Source organism: Crassostrea angulata, chromosome 7, assembly GCF_025612915.1.
Source record: "Crassostrea angulata isolate pt1a10 chromosome 7, ASM2561291v2, whole genome shotgun sequence".
Lineage (NCBI taxonomy): Eukaryota > Metazoa > Mollusca > Bivalvia > Ostreida > Ostreidae > Magallana > Magallana angulata.
Genome location: NC_069117.1, coordinates 19,749,417 through 19,759,416, shown reverse-complemented (window position 1 = coordinate 19,759,416; position 10,000 = coordinate 19,749,417). Strand labels below are relative to the sequence as shown.

At 31.5% G+C, this 10,000-nt stretch overlaps 1 protein-coding gene across 2 annotated transcripts; it reads right to left on the bottom strand.

Moving 5' to 3' along the window:
* Positions 1–2,573: 2,573 nt before the first annotated feature.
* On the bottom strand, positions 2,574–6,989 carry LOC128155717 (barH-like 1 homeobox protein). Of its 2 annotated transcripts, none has more exons than XM_052817565.1 (3): positions 5,993–6,989; positions 4,435–4,615; positions 2,574–3,092 (listed from the first exon to the last, which is right to left on the bottom strand). In XM_052817565.1, exons 1-3 carry the CDS (start codon positions 6,435–6,437, stop codon positions 2,813–2,815), a joined length of 906 nt encoding a protein of 301 aa, XP_052673525.1. In that variant the 5' UTR covers positions 6,438–6,989; the 3' UTR covers positions 2,574–2,812. The 2 variants fall into 2 exon arrangements, with proteins under 2 accessions (XP_052673525.1, XP_052673524.1); XM_052817564.1 differs by having other exon boundaries at positions 4,435–4,657; positions 5,993–6,980.
* Positions 6,990–10,000: the final 3,011 nt, after the last annotated feature.

The window sequence follows — 10,000 nt, the reverse complement described above, 5'->3', positions numbered from 1 at the left end:
ATATAACTCGTCTCAGTGCCTTCACAGAGATTTATAGGAGAGTGATTGGTTTTTTAAAATAACTAATATTTGGTTTAAAGTTTATATTATTCCTCAGCATTGGTCATTTTCTTATTTAGTCATGATTAAGATACCAACAGACAACCAGTCAATTAGCTAGTGTCTGAATATTAGTATTTGTTAACACCTTAACACCTGATGCATTTAATTCAAAAATTCTTAAAGCGAAGGAAAATTGAAATAGAATCCAAAATACAAATCAAATCATAAAACATTTTTCTTTAAGAATACACTGACATTACAGAGAGATTTATAACACATCGCTAGGTTTCCTCCCTACCTGATATTCTACACCTAAATTGGTTTTAGGCGTCTTTTTATCGCTTCATCAGCTCAGTGTTTAATATCTTAAATACCCTATTTAAGTTAAATGGCCCTAAATAGCTCACAAGCATTCGCACCCATTTGTAATATATGTAAGGTTATTATTATCAAAACGATTACTCTAAATCATTTAAACAACGTATGATGTATTGATAGCAATCAAGATTTTTTGGTGTCACTCAGCGAGGAAAAGAATACACCATTTTGGTTCAAAAGCCCAAAATATCAAGTTCTCCAGTGATACGTCTTCTGGGTAAAAAGTGTCGTAAATGTTCTAAACATCGGGTTGACTTGATGAATTGAAAAAGATAGGTATCAACGGGATCGCTGGTGATAATCAATGTATTAATTCTCCTCATCCCCAGCCAAGTAAATCTTATCGATCTCACAAAAGAGGTGTTTATTTTTTGACACTTTCACGTCCACAGCAATGATTCATAAGATCATAAAGATTCAGTTACTGGGAAAATGCCAAGACCGTTACTTGCTTGTAACTAGCTTGCTTGTTACTGTAAAACTATATTGTTCAGAAACACACGGGCTAAAGTGGATTGTTTGTGATGTCGTCTATATTCTTATACATTTGAGAATCTTTTCAGTTTGAACGATAAACACTCAAATTGATACTTGTTTACCAAAGTATACAAATAATAACTTCTAATAAAAAGTAAAATACAGAAATAAAAAAATGGAAATGAAACCCAAGAGGAGATTTTTTTTTTAAATGCACTCTTTATTTCGATAAAAATTTGAAGTAAGACATCGTAATGGACAAGATATTAATTGAAAATGCAATTATCATTCGCTCTAAAACTGTTTATATTTCGATCTAATCTTTATACACTCATCTTTCTGTGTAACTTTTCACTATAGCACTATTCTCAAATAATGAAAACATTCAAACTTCAAATAATGTAAATTATATTTTACTCTCAGATGCAAATTATTTTTGGCTTGAAGAAAATCAACACCAACGATCAAGTTGCAAGTTTAGCAGGAGAAAAGATCGTATTGTGTGGTTCTTGATTTAAGGGGGTGGACCGACAATATCATTAGTCAGATTCATATACATATCTGTAAATCATAATGTTAGACATATAAATACCTCTTGTCTATTCCTCAACCCAAGAACTAAATGACTACAAATTCATCTCCTTCGCTAGCTCTGACGGGAGCTCCACCGATAAGATACAGGTCAAATTTCATCCATCCACGTTCATTGTAAAGAAGAAGAATAATGGGGAGTCTATCCCTGACCCACTGATTGAAATAAATGGCTTATTTTGAAGAAAATCAAATAGTATCTGCTCAAAAAACACTAAATTTATATATTTTTTAAATTTTATATTTTTAAAACGTTGGTTTCGTAATTACTATCTTGCGTTTCCCAACACCTATATTCATGTTACTATATTATGAGTTGAAGCATTATCCCTCTGTTGAGCAATACATCAGAGAGTAAGGGAGTGGGCAAAATTAAGTTGCTTTGTTAAGTTTACATTCTCTGTTAAAAAAATAGTTTCAATTCTTTCTACGACACTGGAAACTTTAAGCGCAAAATAATGATACTATTCAAAATGAACAGAAACGGCACACTTTGAATTACTATGTAAAATCTTTAGCCAGTGACTTGGCAATTTATTGATGATACGAAAGAAAAAAAATCCAATTTTTGACAAGTGAAATCAAAATCCAGTTATATTTCAAAATAATTTATGTTGTAATATAGTTCTAAATGTCCTTGTTGCTAAGACTTTTCCTTGACTAAAAGATCATTTTGCTATGCCATTGTCCTCTTGTGTCCTGCCATAGAAATATGAGCTTAGTATTCATATTGTAATAAAAAGGGCTTTATCTGCATCCTTTCTTGACTTAAATGTATTAATTGTTGACACTGGAAAACGTTTTGACAGGTACCGTGTCATGTCATTTAATGATTATAAACAAACTACCGATGATTTATGATAGCACTTTTTCCTTCAGTTCACAAAAAAAAATATTGAAATAAAATGAAGAAATTTAATTTATATTCACAAAAATAATCCATTTTAATGTTCATCCTCGCGTAATTTCTGGATTGAACTCGAACATTCATCAATCGCTATTCAACACTAAAGAGACAGAAAATATTCTTAAAAGCTCTTTACAAGTGAATTTTTAATTTTGCTGCAAAAACAATTTTGTTTCACATCAGTTTAAAAATTTTATTATCTTGTCACAATTTACATAATAAATACATATAGAGAACAAATGACAAATTGCAATTGACTAAAATTCTACGCTTCTCTTTTTAGAAATTAAAAAAAAAAAAAGAAAAGCAGCATAATGTTTAGCATCATTGTCAAATCATCTTTAATACGGCTACCGGAATAAAGTCGTCAATCTCAATATTAACTCATTTAGCAAAAATCCAGATATAACACTTCATCTAATTCCTACTCTCGGAAAACAATGAGTTTGTTGGTGACATGTGATTTATGTGTTGCTGAATCCCATGAATGAGCATGCGCGGTAGTGTTGGTCTTTGGGTGATAGACGTTTCATTATGGCGGTAATACATGGCGTCGATGTTTGAGATGATGGAGGTAGCCTGTGGATGATAAGTGAACCAGTACGGGTTGCTTTGGATTAGACGTTGAACGGCAGCAAAATTCCCGGCTTCTGCTAGAAGCTCTAGTCCAACAGCTGTCTGTCGCTTCCATTTGGTTCTTTGTAAAAATAAATATGTTTCTTATTAGTTTAAAAACAATCAAGAAAACATATATATAAGGTTATATGAATCTATTCTAAACTGATCTACCGCTTGAATTTTTTTTAAAATTTATTGTTAATCATCAATTTATGTATTGTTTCATTTGTGACTTAGATTCGAATTATGTGTCATTTTTTTCAATATTATTTTTTTATATTTTGATTATTCTGTAACTAATTAAAGCAGCTGTGTTTTCAAGGTTTGTCTTTTACCAAAATTTGTATCCCTCCTTCAAAGAATATAAAAAATGTATGTCTATGTGATAAAACGATGTAGTGGGTATTACAATAAAATATACATGTAATTGAAAATTTAATTCCGTTTAGATATGCACAAAATATAAAAGAGCTTATAAACAAATAAAAAAGTGATGTAGATAGATAATTTATTACCTGTAAATTTAAAATTTTTGAAAATAATGAAATAATGAACATTTCATTGATAAATATATTCATAAAACTCATACGAAATTAATCCTCAATATCATTTCCTATTTTTCTTTTGTAATAATTATTTATCAGTAACTCCAAATTGAATATATTTTTCAATCCTAAAAATGTTATTAGGATAAATTTATTCGGGCTTATTTAATTACGTATTCAAATGAATGCCATGTAAAATCGCAAGTTTTTCTCCGACTATCGAATTGTTAGCGCAGATTTTCTTAAGTAAGGGAAGAAAAATGCAACCAAATTATATTGCTTTATGAAACAGAAAATAACCTAATAAATCAAGCACACGGGATATTGAATAAATATAGCATTGTACCCAGCGAACTTGACTTTAATACATGTCTTGACATAGAGTAAGTGAGTTCATAAATAAGATTAGGAGAATGATAATAATACAACTTTCTTGCTCAATCATCGCAGACATTGGGCTGAAAAATATCGGATGAGACATAAAGAAAAAGTTAATTAAATAAGCCATATGAATGAGACATTGAATACTAGGGGTATTGTGTTCTCATATCTTTTTATAATTCCCTTCACTTATATTCTGAGTTTTCTTTTTGTTGTTGTTTCTAACCATACCAAGCAATGTACAGAGTCAGTGGCTCATGTACAATCATTATATGTACATTGTGTTTCTGGACTTGAACAAAATTTGCAATGGTCATTTCTTTCTCATACTATAAGGTTTTACATACTGACTTTATCCGAAAACAAAAATATGTATTTTCCTAAACGGTTTTAGCTAGAATGTCGGTAATACGATGAAAACAACTTTTATGGTTCTCCTATATAAGATAATGGAAGCCGTGTGGTGACTGGGTTATGGTAGAAAAAGCTACCCACCTTCTATTTTGGTACCAGGTTTTCACCTGTGTGTCTGTCAGATTAAGCTTAGAGGCCAGTTCCATTCGATCCTGAACGCTAAGGTATTTCTGTCGCTCAAAACTCTTCTCCAAGCTGTTCAGCTGATGATCGGTGAAGGCCGTTCGCGCCTTTCTGGGCTTTTTCTGCTTTAAGATTCCACCTGAAGAATCGTCAGGCGATGTACATGAACCCCGATTTGTTTCTAATCAAAAACAGATCGTAAAATGGACCAGTTGTGTAAAAGAGCTATATTTACCTAATCTTATTAGCCTACTTGTTTAAAAATTATTACAACTATAATATAGACGGAAGATTATTTTGTTAAGATGCTCGAGGCATCTACTATCTACATGTATTTTAGAGAAACTGAATATCTGTTTATCATTTGGAATTTTTTATGAATTAAACGGTTGTATCATATATTTAAAATTGCAAAGAGCAAAGAACAAAGGAGCAAAATAATATAAACTCATATTAGTTATTTAGTTCATCATATAACATTTTAAACAAGAAAGGCATTATAAAATTAACACAACGAATTACAATGAAGTTGTCAGAATTCGTTGTTTATCATATTTTATGAAACTTATCATTATTAAATCATAATTACCTATTTAGAGATTAAACAGTTTGGCTACTATACCATGGCTATAAATATGGTAATGATGTTATTCAAAAGGAAACCAAAAAACACATTTTTCTTTTTGGATGAAAAGAATGTCATTTTTTATACATGCATTAAAAAAATAATAAAAGACATGGAGAAGTTAGATACATGTATTTAGGATAACTTTTTAAATCTGTTTTAGATTTTGAAGTGGTTATTGCAAATAAAAAAAATACACATACCAAAAATAAACCAAACGAAAACAGAAAACGGGAATAACATATATTTGTTCAATCCAACTTCAGTCAATTTCTCCTATATTTATGTATGCATTTTTAGCGCTGAACATCTACAACACAAGGTGTTGTTACTTGAGCTGAAAATTAAAGCTTTAGTTTTGTTTGATTAAAGCTAAACATGTGCATAAGTGGATGTTCAAATTAACACCAAAGCTGCCTAATGCGGCCACACACAGTTTGAGCATGTGATCAGAAATACGGCTACTGAAGCTATTAAGGATGTTAAAAATGTAGTGGTTATGATATTTAAAATTCACATTGCCATGTAAAAATTGTCATGATATAACTTGTGTTTTATCTTTCTTTCATTTATTTGCATTTTAAATTTGTTAATTATTAAATAGCATTTTGAATATATTTAGAAAATGAGTTAATAAAAAAAATATATTTCTCCTGTGTTGAATTTTTTGGAAAGAAGTCTTTTTAGATCATCTAAGCATGCATTTGGCTTTTTAAATCTTCTTTTAACATACTTAATACACGCTGTTGATTTTCTTTATATTATAAATGTTTTTAATTATATTCGATTGATTTCATGACCATTATAAATTATAAACAGCTGTGATAACTTATGTATACACAAACTTGCATTTAAAGATATAGTAAAATTGTTAAAATAAAATGAACTAACCACTGTTTTTATCATCGTCATCATCTTCGTCATCTTCATCGTCGTCTATATCTTCGTCGTCGTCAAAAGTTTTACTTTCACTGGCTTTGTCTATCTCTGAATGACTTTTGAGAGAAGAAAAGTTCAAACAGTGTTCAGCCACGCTGCCAGGATTAGCTATTAACGACGATGGAACTCGTAGAGGTCTGAAGGCCGAGCAAGTTCTCGGGGACGATTTGTCTTCTGACAGAATGTCTGTGATAAAAAATGACCGTTTTGGGGTAGTTGCAATAGGTCTTTGAATGATGGGAAATGTTGGTTGAAAACGATTGTTTTCATCTTCTGTTCTGTCGATGATCTCTTCTTCTTCCTTAAATTTTCTATCTGTTTCCTCCTCTGAATTCGATTTGTCAACAACGACATCATCGGAATTTGGGAGAACGTTTGGTGACGATGGCGATGACATTATTTCAGTATTTCTAACACCTCAGCTCAGTTTTTAAACTCTTCCTCCATAGCTACTTTAGATAATCCCAGTTTTTTTTTATAGTAATTGCTATGTAAGAATTCAACTTTTCGCAGTTTATAATTTTCATGCAAGATGATTCATTGCAATTTAACCGTCAAGGAGTCCTGAAGTGGACTACTGTTTCCCTCGTCTGATATAGGTATGTTAGGTGATCAATGAAGCAACAAAACGGGGTGTAACTGGGCATCAAATATAGAGTTTGATTAACACTTCCACACAACGCTGGCTTTCTCAAGAACAGCGACAATTTAAAGCTAGGGCCCCGTAAACGGCTGAGGGTAGGACAATATTTTTTCCTCAAATTGTCGAAATATTTGACTGACGTATTTTTCCTTTCGCTATTTTCAAGGCTTTGCGGGATTTTTTTCTTTTATTAAATAAACTGCCTTAAACGTATCATCAGATGGGACGGTACCCAATGAAATATACTGGACAAGAATGGGCGGAGTTAAATACGGTTCTCGTGCCACCGTGATAGGAATATCAACTTCATTAGAAATGAAATCATGTGATTAAGATGGCGACTGTAGTCGCACAACAACGATAAAAAGAACATTATTTTCTGTACCAGCTAGAGGGTTTGTGTCGACATTTAATGTTTTCTATTGGCAGATTCAATTTCTTTCAATCATGCAATTCTGTAATTACATTTTATTGCTCTAACAAAAATTTGGATCCAAAAAAACAGGCCGTTACAAAATATTTAGAAATAGAAAATATTTCTTATTGTATGACATATATTTTTTTTGTGAATATATGAAATATGATATGAACAATTAAAAGAATCGGGAAAGCTTTCGGTAAATCGAATACCTGTAATTTTAGATTTTAAAATTAGACATTTAACCAATCTTAATACAATGAAAAGAAAAACTCTGTCGAAATTGACGCTACCTCCAGATAAGATGGAAAGGTCGCATTTATTCGCGTTCATTGGAATATGGTCAATTCAGTTTATTCCTCCAAAATGTAGTTTTACAACTCTTATCATCCCACGAGTGAAAACAAGCCCTTGACGAGAAAATGTTTGGATAAATATGCTTAAGAAAAACAGCAGCAAAGCCGTGTCCATTTGGAGATGAAATTGTAGTTTGCCCACCAAGAAGGTTGGAATTAATTTCGAGAGGTCAAGAATTACGACCCCGATTCGCCTCCATTCGTGACCCCCATTGTCGCTACTTGGCCCTCTGACACAAACATGTGCTCGGGGGGCAAAACTCCTCCCAGAAGAAACACCGAGATCCCACACTCTTCGCATTTTAAATTGCTCTGCCATATGCTTAGTTTAAATACATTAATTTCAAAGGTACAAGGGTTGATATTCAAATCGGATTTATTTTTATTAAGTCCGTGGATGTGCAGGCTTTGTCCGATTTCTCGCTGCAATTATCGTATTATGAACAACACTACTTCACATAGGGGCGAGATGAATATATGATCGGTTCAAGATTAAAATCCGTTTTGTTGAAGGGCGAATTTCCTAAAAGAGATATTTTTAAATGATGAAGAATTTATTAAGTCCCACGGCGAAAATATGTCGCTGTCAACAGTGGATTTTACCTACCCGAAAGATAGCTTTTTTCATTAGCGTTCCGCATTCAGCTGTGTGAATGTAACTGATTTCAAATTTGAATTTTAAATTTTGTAATCCTTGACGCTTTCATGCTACACTTACGATTAATTTTTTGTTGGGGATATTTTTTTTACTCGAAGAGGTTTTAAAGGCTATATCAACCGTATTTCAGAGTGTCAAGAGTTTACCAATACGTCCATAAAAGTTATATACAATTTACTAGTAAATTTAAATTCATGAAAAAACGTTCAAAAAATCAAACAATATGCAAATACTTTGAGATCAATAATCTTTCAATAATTAATAAGTTTTGAATTTTAAAAACAAATTTAGCTGTTTTAAATGGTTAAGTACACTTGAAGTTTGTTGTTCCGGGAACATTACGTGCTCCTAATTTGATGAGTAGTTAGCATGAATGCACAAAACCACAAAAGATCATTGTAATTATGGAATGAATTTTATGAATAAAAATACTTTTGGGAATAACAAATGAAATGAGTTTAATGTGATTAAAATTCGTCTCGAATGGATTACAACATCCCAGAGCAGGGAACCAAGCATGGCGTTTCTCTAAAAACATCCCCTGCTTTGGCAGATGGGCGAATAGTTTTATGGCAATCTAGATTTATCAAATTTTCTTGTTTATTTGAACCTTGTTTTTGTGAGTAGACCTTTCGGCGAGAAAGTGCTGGAAATGGGATTAATTATTGTTAAAGTGCTGAAAATGAACATGAAAAACGATGCAAATGTTTTCACATAGCGATATTGCACGCACATGACAATATACGAGCGGGAAAGCTGCGCTTTATAGAAGACAACTGGTGTCTCCCAACGGGAAACCTTAGTCACTTTGTGCTCTCCGATATTCTACCTTTTCAATGATGATACCAATTTGGTAAATTTCCCCGAGTAACTATCTTAATTGTAATTAACTTCTGTGGAAACTATATCCACTAGTTTTTTAATATACCATTGAGAGTTGTTTCCCGTCAGAATATTTTCACAAATACTGTCTAATGCGCAATGTCAACGTCTGTTTTTATGTCATTTCACTAATTTAGCATGCTAAGTATTCCACTGTGAGTTCATATAATAGTAAATGAGGATAAATTTCATAAAACATCACCGTTTTACGCGGTTTCTTGGCTCTCTCAAAAACTTTTTTGTTTCACAAATGGCAATATCTATAATTACATTTATTTAGTTCAATGACTTCTATAGTTAAGTTATACTTTAATTAATTATGTATGATGGCAGACTAGGTAAATATATCTATATGGATAAAACATTGCGTATTATCGATTCACGTGGTGCCTTCAGGAAGTTTTAGTTAAAAACAAGAAAGAAATAACACAAAAATACAATTAGTATTAAGAAGTTCACTAAAACAATTCCTAGTATTTGCCACTTGTACTCTACATCATCAAAAAGAAATATTCAATTACTTTAAATTTGATATTTCAGAGGTTAAACATCTACAAGATATATATGATAACTTAAAACTTTAAACCTAAACTGAAAGCAAAAATCATCAATAAACATCAAGATTATCAGGAGTATGATATTTTATAATAGAAATGTCTTTATGATGACTTTTTAAAAATAGGTTGATAAAAAATGGAATAAATTTAAAAATGGTTGAATCTATTTACACACAAAATTGCAATGCACGAACTTAAAAAACATGCAGTAAATGTTTAACGTATATTTGGAAACTTATTAAAAAATACATTTATGATCAATATAAGAACACAATCAGCAAAATACATACCGGTGTGTTTTATTATGTTTTAAATTTATGCTCCACAATGCTTCAAAAGTGTAACAGATTACAATTTCGAGTTCCATATGTCCAACTTTTTTTGTATACATGTTGAACACATAGAAAACCAAACATATTATGTTACATGTAATAAATCTTTTATAA

What these genes read in the sequence shown, in the direction of transcription:
- LOC128155717 (XM_052817564.1), bottom strand. Translation starts at nt 6,437, where the DNA reads ATGTCATCGCCATCGTCACCAAACGTTCTCCCAAATTCCGATGATGTC. An exon ending in TGACGATGATAAAAACAGTG is followed by an intron (nt 4,658 to 5,992) that starts GTTAGTTCATTT and finishes GTTTTTGATTAG; the next exon opens with AAACAAATCGGGGTTCATGT. An exon ending in ACCTGGTACCAAAATAGAAG is followed by an intron (nt 3,093 to 4,434) that starts GTGGGTAGCTTT and finishes ATTTTTACAAAG; the next exon opens with AACCAAATGGAAGCGACAGA.